At 49.4% G+C, this 15,319-nt stretch overlaps 1 protein-coding gene across 6 annotated transcripts in view; it reads right to left on the bottom strand.

The window, feature by feature from the left end:
- The window catches only part of LOC125537033 (calcium-dependent protein kinase 18), a 47,535-nt gene that overhangs the window by 7,910 nt on the left and 24,306 nt on the right, over positions 1 to 15,319 (bottom strand). For all 6 annotated transcript variants that reach the window (XM_087543830.1, XM_087543828.1, XM_087543831.1 and 3 more), the window contains 4 exons: positions 12,259 to 12,385; positions 8,667 to 8,782; positions 8,468 to 8,575; positions 3,607 to 3,669 (listed from right to left, as the gene is read on the bottom strand). In XM_087543830.1, coding sequence (XP_087399956.1) covers positions 3,607 to 3,669; positions 8,468 to 8,575; positions 8,667 to 8,782; positions 12,259 to 12,385 — 414 coding nt within the window. The remainder of the gene's footprint in view (positions 1 to 3,606; positions 3,670 to 8,467; positions 8,576 to 8,666; positions 8,783 to 12,258; positions 12,386 to 15,319) is intronic.

Raw genomic sequence — 15,319 nt, 5'->3', positions numbered from 1 at the left:
TCTGCCTCGGTCCAATCCCAGTTTCTCGTATCTGGCAAGCCATTTATCAATTCCTCCTAGCTTAGGGCCTGTTTGGTTCCAATAAGTCACATGATTTATAAGTCAGGTGACTTAAAACCAGTGACTTATAAGTCACGTCAGTTTGGTTGTCACCTGACTTATAAGTCACCTGACCACACCTTCCCATCTTGTTTTTTTATGTAAAGATGGTGGGACCCACGCAAAAGGGGGTGACTTATAAGTTTTAAGTTGGGGTGGAGCAACTTATGACTTATAAGTTGGGGTGACTTATAAGTTGGGCCTGTTTGGCAAAATAAGTCACTTTTTTCACTTTTCGACTTATAAATTGGTGACTTATTTGGAACCAAACAGGCCCTTAGCCTTCCTCTCCACCCTGCTGACCACCTCCGCTATCCAATTTCAGGAAAGAACGACCGAAAGCACAACTACATTGAACTCCGCCACTGCCGTTCCTGTCTCCTCAAGTGTTGTCGCTCTGCTTGTCACCGGTAATTGTGGGTTGCCCCAAATGACCCCCGGGTCACACCAATAGCATACAAGACCGAGGCTGGAGGTGAAGGCCATGGTGGCATGAACCGGTATTGGGAAAGACTGGTGAGTCTGAGGCTCGACCGAGAGGTGTTCGTAAAGAAGTTTTTGGGCTTGGGGCGAGAAACATGACTCTGATAGGCAGGCCCGCATTCATATTAATGGTCAACACAAACGACATTGCCTTTTAGTGCACGTGACCATCACAGGTGGACCAACGATGTCATAAATATGCTCAATGTTAAGCCACCCGGTTATCAAGGTTTTTTGTGAAAAAAAAGTAGAAAAACTGGTAGGTACCAGCAAAGAAGAAAAGGTTGTGTTTTTTGTACCCTAACGCCAATTGCGGTAGTTTTATGCTATTTATTCCGATTCGAGGCGATGGTCCGGCAGTTGTGGGTGGCAGAGATGGAGTGGACAATGACTATGCAACCTATCAAAGGCCACGGATCCATCATGCTTCTCTCTCCTAGTCCATGTCGAAGGCGACCAAAGGTGAAGTGGAGCGGCGGCACGAGCTCAAGGACGAGCAATTGGTGACTTGCAGTGCGAACTCAACAATGACCTCAATGACCCATCTCCGATGTCCCTCTCCCCGAACGAAGTGTCCTTGCTAGTAAGCCTGCTCCTCGCGGTGACTTGCAGCAGTGGAAGCTCTGCCCCTTTTATAATGTCACACGATAGACTGTAGATTTTTATTTGCTTTCAGCTACTGTATAATAGACTGCAGGGTTTGGATAGCTGAATCAAACCCCAACCGAACACCTCTTGGATTTAGGATGAATTCTACCTTGTATCTTGTTCCCTGTGATTGTTCATGTACCTTGTGGATCTTATGTGCTTGTTAGTCTAGTGGATGTGTGATTGGACTTGTTCTTGATTGTTCCTCTTGTGATTTCTTCCCGTTTTCCCCTCGTGTTCTTCGTGTTCTTCCTTGAATCCATCTCCAATTTGTGAACATCAGGACAAATCGGGGCACTTTGGCCCGTGCCCTACATCACTTCTGCTTGGTCAATGATGCTTCTATTGGACCCCTTGCCTATACGGGCCAGAGGGGTCCAATGATTCGATGCTGGCAGTGCCAGGCCTTGGATAATTTGACTTACTAGCAGAGTGTTTGTGCTTTGCTACGAAGCTATAAAAAAGAGGAAGACCGCCGACTTAGGATATCGTCAGAAGACGTTCATATCATGTGGTTGCTGCCTGATTGACGATTAAAAAGAGAAGCGGAAATATAACGGAAGATCGTGATGAATTTGTTGGAGAATCTCAAGCGATCATAGTAGGTCATATGTGTAAGATTTAAAGTGAGACAACATTTTCAATTCTGAAACATAGGAGAATGGGAATTGACAGAATTGGTTCAGACTGGAAACTAAAGCCACATCCCTACCGCTGTTACACCCATAGCCCCTGCTGCTACACAAACTGGACCAATTAATAGAGCTCGTGAATGCCAATTAAATTATCAAGTATTTTTGTTTCTTCTAACTATTTCTAATGTTCATGGAAATATGATGCTGCCTAACTTAGATACTTTTGTATTGCATAGGAATGAAGGGCCTAACGTGGACAAGAGGGGTGAGCATTGAAGCATGATCAAGCATGGAGAGGAAGGCGCGCATGCAGGAAACAAGAATGGAGCTTCAAGTGAAGATTACATGACTTTGAAGCCGCCATGATGACGTATGAAGACTTGGACGGCCACTTCATGATTTTCGTCCATAGCCTTCTATAGGTGTTGCGCCACCTTGTTTCTGCGCCAGGCCCATGTAATTTCGAATCATGGGCTGTTTTTAGAGTTCATATTGGTAGGGAAAACAACTTGGGATGGATTTTAGTCCCACCTTGCCAAGGGTGGACGAAATTCCCCTTTGTCTATAAATAGAGCCCTCAAGACTTCGTTTAGACTCGGCTTTTCTTTAGATAAAAGTTAGTCATAGCTGCAACGTCGCGTACTTCGTTGGGGTCCAACGACCAGAACAATACAGCTTACGGAACCCCAACTTCCCTCAATAATCATTCATCTTTTATTCACAATATCCAGGTTACAAAATCTTAGTTCTTGCTTGTTCATCGATTACTTGCAGGAATTAGACATTCGTGGTCAAGTTGATCATGCTCCGGCGTGGTCAATAACCTCCGTAGTTGGTTTAGCAATTGCTAAAGCACAACGTCATCGCACGTTTGTTGTCGGATCGTCAAAGTCGACACCACCGAAATCGATAGCTACCATCTCATCAAAATATGAGGGCAACCTTGCCCTATCAGCATGATTTTGAGCTACATTTGCTACTTGTGTTTTTTACGAGAGTGTTGTGCTCACATGTAATAGCGTGTTTGTTTATTTGTGTTAAATCTGACATGTGACTAAAAATACATTTGTTTATTTATGTCCCTTGGAAGGTTGCTAGCCCCGCAAAGTCATACACATACCCTACCTATGAGTAATCAGGTTACCCATGGGCGAGGATGGTGACCCATACCTACCCATTCAGGTCAGGTGCCCATGGCATATAACGCCATAGGTCAAAATGCCAGCTTTGGACCTCGTTAGCAATGGTGCCATGGAGAGAGTTAAAGTGTGCTTGAAACTCCAAATTTAACAACTCACTTATTAGAACTATTCAGGCTAAGAGAGAATGAAGTCAAACTGAGTTGCTAGTTGCTACACACATAGCTCCATCCAGATGGTGGACATTAAAAAGAGAAGAGCTCCGCATGTGGTTATCTAGCGCCTATGGTTATCCCGTCACACCTTACATGCATAATTAACCAAAACCCAGCAGTTAAAACCATACATATTATTGTGTTATTCCATTTTCTTCTATACTTGTCCTTTTTCCCCTATTGGAAACCATTAATGTTGAAATATTTGAGAATCATTAGATAATGACTTCTTAGAAATCCATGAAAATTAATACATTTGTAATAATTTTTAAAGAACTCTATGGAAGTTTTTATGCTCCTTTATATACCCTGAGGAAACTCAGGAAAAATATGTAAATTCAAGACAGATAAAACAGTGGTAAGACGGATAAGATAGTGGTAACATACCGCCTCAACAATTTCAAGAACACGAGGACCCTTTAATCTCCATGGAACATCCTTTGCAAGAGCCTGCACATTACATATTTTGCTAACACATCGGTCTTCATTATGAATATTTTACCTAGAACAAATAGGTTCCAACAAAAAACTGGAACCGCCTCGTAAATTTAGATGTACAAAAGATGTGCAAGGAAATCGTTTCTTTATTTTCAGAAGAGGAAAGGGTTTAGCATTTGCTGACAGGAAGTAGAAAAAAAATCTTTAAAAAATACATTAGCAAGTTCAGATAAATTTTAAGAATCAAAATACTTAATCAAATCGATTTACAATCGAAAGAACACTGTCCTTTGATTGGGAACATTGACAATGTGAGGTGATCACCTAGGTGCGTTTCTACGAGCATAAGGTACAATTCAAAAAACTCATTTCAAGGATAGCATTGTTATACTAGCACAATCCCCGTGCGTTGCTACAAAGCCTTAAAAAACAAGGACTTAGAGCATCTCCAGCCGCGCCCCCAACAGGCCCCCCAGGCCACTTTTTCGGCGCCAGCACGAAAAAAACGGCCCAGTCGCGCCCCCAGGACGCCGAAAATCGCCGCCTCGGCCCTTTTTTCCGCCCGGCGGTCACAGGCCGAACCCGGCGCACTGGGGAGCAGTTGGGGGCTCCGGCGCAAGGGAAAAGCGTGGCTGGCCCACGCCGTCAGGGGAAAAGTCAAGGTTTTCTTCCCCGACTCGCCTCCACCCCCCGCGCCCTCGGCCACCACTAGCTATATCCCGGCGCCGCCCGCCGCCCTTCACCGCTAGATAGCCATTCCCCGCCGGAAAAATAGCAGCGCTTCGCCGCGGCAGCCCCTCCAATAGCAGCTGGGCGTTTCCGGCCGCCGTTCCCGGCCGCGGAGGAGCAGTTTAACGGCGGGTACACGCCTACCGGGCGCAAGGTGTTCGGCGATTTGCCTGCCTCGGCGATGGACTCGGATGACGAGGAAGCGCTCGCCGCGCTGCTGGAGGAGGAAGCCGAGGCCGACATCCAGGAAGAAGAGCATCTCATGGTGCTCGCCGCCCTCGCCCAGCTGCTGGCGAGCAATGAAAAGCCGCGGCGAGGTGGCTCAGCGTCTGGGCGGGTGAAAGCAAAGAACCGGCATCGTCTCGAAGGCTACTGCATGCTCTACTCCGACTACTTCGCCGATGCTCCACTTCACGGCGAGAAAACATTTCGGCGCCGTTATTGGATGAGCCGAAAGCTCTTCCTCGGAATTGTGAATTCCATCCGGGAGTTCGACAACTACTTCAAGTGCAAGATGGATTGCACCGGTGCTCTTGGATTCACCTCCATCCAGAAGTGCACGACAGCGATGAGGATGCTTGCATATGGAGCTCCCGGTGATTCACTCGACGACTATGGGCGCATGGCCGAGTCCACCAGCATAGAGTGTTTCTACAAGTTCTGTCGGACAGTGGTGGCAGTGTTTGGACCACAATACTTGAGAACACCCAATGCGGAAGACACTGCTCGGATCCTAGCACAAAATGCAGCAAGAGGATTTCATGGGATGCTTGGAAGCATCGACTGCATGCATTGGAAATGGAAGAATTGCCCATTTGCTTGGCAGGGGATGTACAAAGGCGCCAAAGGCGGTTGCAGTGTGGTGCTTGAGGCGGTGGCCGCACAGGACCTCTGGATTTGGCACTCCTTCTTTGGTATGCCAGGAACTCACAATGACATCAACGTGCTGCAGTGCTCTCCTGTCTTTGCCAAGCTTGTTGAAGGTCATTCTCCTCCGGTGAACTTCGAGATCAATGGGTGGCACTACAAAAAGGGGTACTATCTAGCTGATGGCATCTATCCGAGATGGTCGACATTTGTGAAGACCATCTCAAACCCCGTGCCAGGAGGCAAGAACGCCTGGTTTGCGAAGATTCAGGAGGCGTGCAGGAAGGATGTCGAGCGGGCATTTGGTGTGCTCCAATCTCGATTTGCTGTTGTCCGGTACCCCGCTCAGACGTGGTCCAAAGATCAAATGTGGGAGATTATGACTTGCTGTGTCATCTTGCACAACATGATCATTGAGAGAGAGCAAGAAGACCCAGTGTTTGACACTGAACCATACTACAGGCAGGGTCCTCTAGCCGAAGTTGATCACCAGCTACCGGCAACTTGGACTGCCTATCTCAGTATGCGTCAGGAGATCCGAGACCCACAGGTGCATCATCAACTGCAGAAAGATCTGATTGAGCACCTATGGAGGCTCAAGGGGGACACCGTGTGATGAAATACGAGTTTTTATTTGTGGAACTATATAATTTGTATTGAACTATTTGTTGTTGTACTATTTTGTTGAAGTATTTGATTTTTCTATGATGAAATATGTGGTAAGAAAAAATTGTGTTGATAATTGAACGCCGAGACACGGCGAACCACGCCGAATATGGGCCCATTCTTGCCCATATGGGCCCTTTATTCGCCGAAATGGGGCTGCAAAGAGGGCCAATTTCGGCGCCTAGGGGCGACGACTGGGCGCAAAACCGCCCCCAGCGCCGATTGTATCGCCGGCTCGCCCCCAGGGGGCGATTTTTATGCGTCCTGGGGGGGGGGCCAACGGCTGGAGATGCTCTTAGACCATCGGCTTAGAGCATCACCGATAGCTCATATACAACAACAACAACAAAGCATGTAGTCCCAAACAAGTCGGGATAGGCTAGACGTGAAACCCACAAGATCTCGCAACCAACTCATGGTTCTGGCACATGGATAGCAAGCTTCCACGCACCACTGTCCATGGCTAGTTCTTTGGAGTAAAATTTAGGGCACCAAAAAGTGCTTGGAGTAAAATTTAGGGCACAAAAAAGTGCTTTATAGGGCACGAGAAAGTGAGTGTCTCCAACAGCTGCCCTAAAATAGGGCAATCGAAACATCCAAACTGAAGATTGAACTTCAAATGTACATATCTGCATAGTTCCATAGTGAGATCAAATGCGGGCAGTCGATCTCCAAATTATGTATTACCTCCATCCCAAATTAGTTGTCTTAGATTTGTCTAGATATACAGATGTACCTAACACTAAAACGTGTCTAGATACATCTGTATATAGACAAATCTAAGACAATTAATTCGGGACGGAGGGAGTGCAAATGTGTTTTTCTTGGGCACATAAAATTCACTAGTTTTATTCACCCCGATTAACTACTACTTATCAGCTCGATGGATGAGGAGGTGGATCACATTCAGTACCTTGTATTCCTTGGCGACAATTTATACAATTGCCGTCCTCTTGATTAAGCCACATGTGATTGGCATCTGACGACAAGCTAGAGGGATTAGCTGCCAGGTTATCTCCTACTTGGTGTAGCAATAATTTGACGAACTGAATCAGCGTTGATGAATCAGCTCATTTGATTCTGCATGACCTGAATCAGTGTTGCTTCAGATTGGGAGAAGGCAAAACGAGATCAGCGGTCAACGCATCTTCTCGTGCAGCCACACCTCGTCGGAGGCCGCCAGACGTGTCGGCGTTGGTGCTGCTGCAGCCTGGAGCTGGATCCACGTGGGCGGAGGGGAGCTGGAGCTCGCCGCGGTCACCGCCTAAGACAAATCTGCAGCTTCACCTGCAGCTCATGCGGCCACATGGACGAGTGCGAGCCGCACAACTTGCTACTCCACCTGCAGCTTACGCGGACAATGTCGGCGTGCAAGGCCTCCGCCGTGCGTGGCGTGAGGCCGCTGCATCGGGGGATGTGGCAGAAGGGCATTGGCTGCACGGGGACTTTCTGCTGCACCGCAGCGGACGGGTGCTCGCGGGCACAGCCGACGGGATTGATTCACGCATGCTCCCGCGCCACGCGCAGGGGGAGCGCAGGCGGAGGAGCTCGCCGGGGTGGCGGGGATGGCCGGTGGCGGAGGGGAATCGGTAGGGGAGGCCGAGGGGGAGCCGGGCCAGTGAGGGGCAAAGTGGGGAGGCGTCGGAGCTAGCCGGAATCGGCTGGGGGATTGAGTCACGCACGCTCCCGCGCCACGCGCAGGGGGGAGCACAGGCGAACGAGCTCGCCGGGGCGGCGGGGATGGCCAGTGGCGGACGGGAATCGGTAGGGGAAGCTGAGGGGGAGCCGGGCCGGTGAGGGGGCGGTGAGGCGTCGGATCTAGCCGGAATCAGCTGGCAACGGCGGCGGCAAAGAGGGGGCCGAGAGGAGTGTGCGACTGGAGGAACTTTAATTGGCGGTTGGGGCTGCACGCGCAACTCGTTCCGTTTTGTGGCAGCAGCCGAAGTGCTTTATATTTGCAGCACTTGGTGCTGTTTTTTTGGGCTGTCCAAAAGAATTTCGAGCAAATTTTACAACAAGGGCAGCTGTTGGAGCAGCGATTTTGTACCCAAATGCCCTAAAAATCGATTATGCCCTATTATAGGGCAGCTATTGGAGATGCTCTTAGGAGATCATCAAAAGGCATTGGTGTCTTGCTGCTGTTGCACTATTCAAGATCAAAAGAGAGCACAAATATGACGAAAGATCTCTCTGCAGTTGATGTATAATTGGAAGAAATTGGATGGGAAGAGAAACTAAAACCAAGAGCATGATTTTGAGTTCGAGTCACATTTCTGCATTTGCTACTTGTGTTTCTCACAAGACTGGTGCTCACATTAAATTAGTATAGTGTATTTGTTTATTTGTGGTAGGTCTGACATGTGAGTAAAAGTGCATTTGTTTATTTATATCTCTTCGAAGGTTCTAGTCCCATGTGTGTAAAAGTGCATTTGTTTATTTGTGTTGGTCCTACATGAACTCGCCCACCAACTCCAACCTTTATAAGTAGGAAGAAAAGATATTAGTAAAACAGTCAACTAATGAAGCAAAAAATACCAACAATATCTACCTGCTTCAGTTCTTCCAGGCTAATCGTTCCACTCTTGTCAATATCAATGGCATTGAACTGGTCACGAAGATCAGACAGTTCTTCTGGATTTAATGTAGATGCTAATGCCTACAAGTTGTAGAAATTCATCTGAGTTGTTTGTGTCACGCCTTCCAGAGTCATGCACAATATCTCAGACTAATCTGGCATCCCAACTTACCCTTAAAGCAAACTGTTTGAAACGACTGTATTTCACAAACTGTCGCATATTATGCAATACTGATATGTCCAGGGGTATTTCAGATGCCTGCCCTCCTTCTCTGACCCATTCATGTGCTGAAGAACAGAAAATTAGCACAGTAAACAAATAAACATTATGGTATATACCAAGGTATGAAATAGCATGTTTGTATTTTATCGCAACCAGAGAGGTTCAATTCATGTGCTGAGTCATTAACGAATTACATGTTGGTCCTACATCGACCATATCTAATCATGATAATCAGCAAAAGCTACTTCTACATAAAAAGAAAATATAATCATGCTATTTTATACATGCATAGACCAGTGCTACCAAATAAGTACAAAAACAACAACAATCAAAAGCGAACACAATAGTAAGAATCCAATAGCACTGGATGTGCAACTAGCTGATTGCACGACATCGTAACCCAAAATGATGAAGTTAGAAAACTAACACCCCCCCCCCCCCCAACACACACACACACACAAACACCACCACCAGAAGTTATGAAATACAGGAATTAACTAACAGTACCAATGCCATCTTTCGATGCAATCATGACTGCTGAATAAGAGTTTGACAAGGTGGAATCCCCCCATTACTTCTTAATTGGTCTAAGGGTATTATCCGTATGTCCTCTTGAATATGATTCATACGAAAGTATCCAGCAATCAAGAGAGTTCACATGATTGAGCTCAAGTAACAGGTGTTGCGCCTCCAGGCCACAGCCCGTGCGCTCACGAGCTGGAGCGCCCGCACAGTCGGTGGCATCCGCCTCAAGCTCGCAGTCTCGCGGGAGCTGATCTTGAGATTTGACAAGGCGCAAGAGGACAGGGCCCTCACCCTGATGAACGATGGCTACACTCCCAACTGAAGATATCCTACCTTGGGCTTGCCTCCCTGGAACGTACCATTGCTCGCCAACGGGCACGTATTGCCGTGCTGAAGGACGGAGACGCGAACAGCTCCTTCTTCCACCGGCGGAGCACCTACCATCGGCAGAAGAACACGATCCACGCTATCACCATGGATGACCGTGTGCTCTTCGACCACGATGACATCGCAGACGCGGCCTTCGCCCACTTCGACGCCTTGCTGGGCACCGCCGTCGACCGCGACTGCTCGCTGAACCTTGACGACCTCATCGAGCCAGCCGATGACCTTCTCGACCTTGAGGCGCCTTTCGGTGCCGAGGAGATTGGCACGCCGTCCAACGGCTGCCCGCGCACAAGGCGCCCGGTCCTGACGGCTTCACGGCTGAGTTCATCAAGGCATGCTGGCCCACGGTGCGGCAGGATTTCGCGGACGTATTCCAGCAGCTCTACGACATGCGCAGGCGGGGCTTCGCCCGCCTCAACTAGGCACTGCTCGCCCTGCTCCTCAAGCGCGCCGACGGCCAGCTTCGGGGACTACGGGCCCATAAGCCTCATCCACCTCGTCGCCAAGGTGTTCGCGAAACTTCTCTCGCTACGCCTCGACCCAAAGCTGGATCGCCTCGTCAGCAACAACTAGAACGCGTTTATCCCCGGGCGCAGCCTTCATGATAACTTCATTCTGGTCAAGCAATCAGTACGCCTGCTCCACCAACTTAAGACACCAAGAGCCCTCCTCAAGCTTGGCCTGGCAAAAGCTTTCGACTCGATCTCTTGGTCGTTCGTCCTCGAGGTCCTGCAACGCTACGGTTTTGGCGCGCGCTTCTGGGAGTGGCTGGCCATATTGCTATCCTCGGCGAGCACTCGGGTGCTCATCAATGGCGCTCCAGGGCCCCCGGTCTGGCACCGCTGCGGCTTCCGGCAAGGCGACCCGCTGTCCCCGCAGCTCTTTGTCCTTTGCCGTCGACGTCCTCGGCTGGCTCATCAATCGGGCAACCTCACTTGGGATACTACAGCAACTCAACCCACGGCGGCCCAGCCATCTCGCTGTACGCAGATGATGTTGTGCTGTTTTGTCATCCATCGCCCACCGAGATCGTCACGGTCAAGGAAATCCTCCAACTATTTGGCCGCGCATCCGGACTCCACGTCAACTACACCAAGAGCACAGCTACCCTCATTCACTGCGACAGCGACGCCGCAACCGCAGCAGTCCAGCTGCTCGGCTGCCCCATGGCCGAGCTCCCCATCACCTACCTGGGAATTCCCCTCACGGTTCGGCGACCCACTGCCGCGCAACTGCAACCACTCGTGGACAAGGTGCGGGGCCAGCTGCCATCCTGGAAAGCGAGGCTCATGAACAAGGCAAGGCGCCTCGCGACGGTGAAATCTGTCCTCTGCGCAATCCCCATCCACCAGCTGCTGGTCTTCACGCCACCTATAAAAACCATCAAGCAGCTTGAGAAGATTGAACTAGGGTTCTTGTGGGCTGGCCATGAGGCGGCCAATGGCGGCAACTGCCATGTCAACTGGCGCCGGACATGTCGCCCCATCGAGCTCGGAGGCCTCGGAATTCCAGACCTGGAGCACACCGGGTTGGCGTTGCGCCTTCGATGGTTATGGCTGAGCCGCACTGACCAAACCAGGGCATGGAGCAGCCTTGGCTCGCAGTTCTCTGCGGACGAGCGGGCACTGTTCTTCGCCTGCACTGAGACGGTCCTGGGCAACAGCCATACAACCCTATTCTGGGATGACCGGTGGATCAATGGCCGCTCCATCAGCGAGATTGCACCACAGCTCCACGCCTGCATCCCCAAGCGCAAGAGAAAGGCACGGACTGTCGCGGAGGGGCTCCACGCCAATGCTTTGGCACGCGACATCGAGGGCACACTAGGTATCCATGAGATTGGCCAATACATACACCTCTGGAGTACCTTGGAGCGCACTACCCTGACCGAGGAACCTGACCAACTCCTCTGGAAGTGGACCACGAGCAGATCATACACTGCGAAGTCCTGCTACAAGGCTACCTTCCAGGGATCAATCCACAGCGAGTCCTGGAAATTCATATGGAAGAGTTGGGCACCACCCCAGGTACGCTTCTTCCACTGGCTCGCCGACCAGGACCGGTGCTGGACCACCGACCGCTTGGCACGCCGTGGGCTGCAGCACCACGACCCTTGCCTCCTGTGCTGCCGGGACCCCGAGACGATGGACCATCTGCTACTTCGATGCCCCTTCTCCAGGCAAGTTTGGCATGACATCATCGCTTGGCTAAGCATGCCATGCACGCCACCACGCCATGAACCTTCCCTCCTGGGCTGGTGGCACACTGCCAGGCAGGGGACACCGCAGTCCATGCGCAAAGGCCTGGCCTCCATGGCCTTGTTAACCCCCTGGATGATCTGGAAACACCGCAACAGTTGCGTCTTTGAGGGCGCCCTGCCTTCAGCGCAAGACCTTGTTGTGAAGATCAAGGAAGAGGCGTCGCTCTGGGCCAAGGCGGGAGCTGCTGGCCTTCGCGATATCATCCCCCAGACTTGGGACGTGCACTGATTACCCGTTTTTCATCATCAGTTCTGTACCTCCTAGGAGGATTGTAACATAAACCCTATCTTTTCAATACAAAGAAACGCAAAAATCTTTTTGTGTTTTCTCAAAAAAAACATATCCGATATTGATAAATAGTTACATACATAATGCCTGAGCAGCAGTTAGTCTTGCACGGGGATCCTTAACTAGTAACTTCTGTACAAAATCTTTAGCACTTGGAGTAATGTTTGCCCAAGGCTTCCGACGAAAGTCTGGCTTGTTTTTTAACACCTGTAGACAAAAAAAACACAATCAATAGAAGAAACTCAGACTAGCCATAAAAACAGTTAACCAGAGTATACGAAGATATCCATGCTTATCTAAAAGCACAAATATTGTGTTACATTGTGCTTCTACCTAGAGGTCCTAGACCCCACCTGTGCTAGCTGTTAGGAAAGCAACTTAACTTTATTGAAGGCCCAAGGGGCATATATATTACACATGACTTGAGGTGTAAGGAAACTAAACATAGACTAATAAGGACTCCTAGACCAATACTAATACTCCTTAACCCCCCCCCCCCCCCCTCAAATGCAAAGCGTATGCAATAGCATTGCATTTGAAGAAGTGTAATACTAAAAAAAGTGATAATCCAAATCCGCGTCTTGAGAGTGTCGTCGTAGCATGAAGAGTCTTCGAAACCTGTCGAGTCGCCAAAGGGGATAACGAAGAGATGGCACATCGGAGGAAGACACCACATCAATAGAAGATATAATAGAAGTATCAAGAGAAGATGGGTTGTCAAAAGAAGATGGCACATCAAGAGAAGAAGCATTGCTTAAAGAATCATGGCCCATGAAAAACGACGGCGAAAGAAGCTCGGCGGCAAGAGAATGGGCTTAGATCAACAATGCAAAGAGAGGCTACAGAAATTCTATAGAGAGGACAATGACCAGAAAAAGGCTGACGGACAAAGCTATTGTGGACTCGCATGGCATGAGAAACACGAAATATCAACGGATTTGATGGACACAGCGGAAAACAAGGAAGGTAAAAGCTAGGAAGCAGAAGCATACACAACACAAAGATGCAAAATCCATCGTGTATGCAGAAGACATTGGACTGTTTTTTTTTTGTTATTGAAATCAAGATGGGAACGGATCAAGCAACACCAAAGTGGCATCCCTCACGGGACATGGAGCCAGCAGCCGCACATACGGACCACCACCAGCTACCAGGCAAGTAGCTTGCATGGACGGCGGCTGTATCCCACAAGCAGACGTAAGGCAGCGGCCTGGAGGCATGCTTCGACGTGGCGACACACCGTGGAGATCGATCTAAGAGGCGGCTGGATGCTGGACAAGTTGTCGTGGTTCGATCTGGAGGCTGGCAGCAGGGACCGGCTCGCAGGAGACTGGGCCGACGGACAGATCGAGCGGTGGCACAACAAGGCATGGTGGGAAGAGCAGCAGCTAGCCGGCCAAAGGAGGAGGTCGGCAGCGAACGAGATCGACCCAGAACAGATCGATCAAGAGAAGACGGAAAAAAATTGGATCGTAAGGACGAGTTGCGGCATCCGGAGACCTAAACCTAGGCTCTGATACCATGTTAGGAAAGCAACTTAACTTTATTCTCATATATATAGTAATACTTATATGTATTACACATGACTTGAGGTGTAAGGAAACTAAACATAGACTAATAAGGACTCCTAGACCAATACTAATACTCCTTAACACGAGCATTTGCTAACATTCAGAACCTCGTTGAAAGATTGGTGTCTCACGATCTCTGAATCCTGAATATGACAGTGTTGAATTTTTCAGTTACCATTGGACTGGTTCGTTTTGCCTAAAACTCCGTCAGCCGCCGATCTCTGATCTAACCGTCGACATCACCACTTACCGCTTTGCGCGAAAATGATGACGCTGTCTGTTGATCGGACGCCCTGGTGATCTTGTGGATCAATGTTCAAATCCCCGAGAACAGCCACAGTTGTGTGCTTTTGCTTTTCTGCTTTTCAGGGCTATAAGAGCCAAGATTTATAGAGCTGGAGAGCATCCATCTTGTAATCGGGTTAAACCCAAGTTGTCATGTTCCATACGGCCTCTTACGTGTATCCTAGACCGGCTAAAATCCTAGCTCAATTCCCTCAAAATCTCCACCTTTTCTTGTCTGAATTCATAGTTGACCTTGTTAGCTGGTTCAATTAAACCTGAAACCGTCATGGTGACTTGTATTCATCATCCATGTAATGCAATTGTCCACTTTGTTTATTCAGTAGCGAAGATTTCGCGAGAAACAAGGATTCAAGCTTTATGTTTATAGGCCCTACTTCCTGAAAATGCATTAATATTTTAAAATCCTCCAAAGATGGTTTGTGTTAAAGTATATGTGGATTGCCCAACTTTCTCCATCTGTTCGGGCTTTGGGTTCTACAGGTTGGTGCATGAACCTTGATATGGTATCAGAACCAAGACATCATTGGGTCCATGTCTCGGCTTTCGCAATTCAACTAAAAAGGGGGGAGGGGGGATACCCTCACTTTGTCGGTGGGGGTTGGGCCATGTGGGGCGATGGTGGACGGGATTGTGAAAGCCAGGGCGGCGTGAAGTGGTCCTCTCCTCTCGTGGCGGAACTCAGCGGAGGGTGGTGGTCCCGCCCGCGGCAACGGCAACAATGGTCCAGGCTGTGGCGGTGGTACACGAGCGGGTCTGATATGGGCCCTTCCGGGCCTGCCGTGAGAGCGTCCGGTGGCCGCATGGATCGGTCTAGCGGCGGTAGTCTTCCCGGCCCAAAACCAATGATTCATTGTTGATTCAGGAGGCGGTTTTGCTTCCACCTGGCTACGGCTAACATTGACGTGAAGCGGTGCAACAGTGGGGAAGGTCTGTGGGGGTGGTGCGTCTAGGACTTGTGGTGGCAACAAATACGTCACCACATCTTGGCGCCGTCATCGCCTTGTGTAGCACGTGCAAGATGAAGGTATTGACAAAGTTCGGTTCTTCAAGTTGTGCGGCAGTTCGTGTACACGTGTGGCTTTGATCACATGACTTAGGTGTAGGTGTGCCTCTCCTGCCAGCACCATCTTCTTTGGCAAGTGGTGGTGGCAACACAAGGTGATTTCGGCTAGGTGGTGCTCTTCGAGAACCAGGTGTTGAGCTTTGGGGGTGAAAAACCTAGGTCTGACCTTTGTTGATCGCACCTACCGATGGCGGTGTCTAT

This window comes from Triticum urartu, chromosome 2A, assembly GCF_056163025.1.
Source record: "Triticum urartu cultivar PI428250 chromosome 2A, HENAU_Tu73, whole genome shotgun sequence".
Classification (NCBI taxonomy): domain Eukaryota; kingdom Viridiplantae; phylum Streptophyta; class Magnoliopsida; order Poales; family Poaceae; genus Triticum; species Triticum urartu.
The sequence above is the reverse complement of the archived record's forward strand: the minus strand, read 5'-3'. Positions and strand labels throughout refer to the sequence as shown.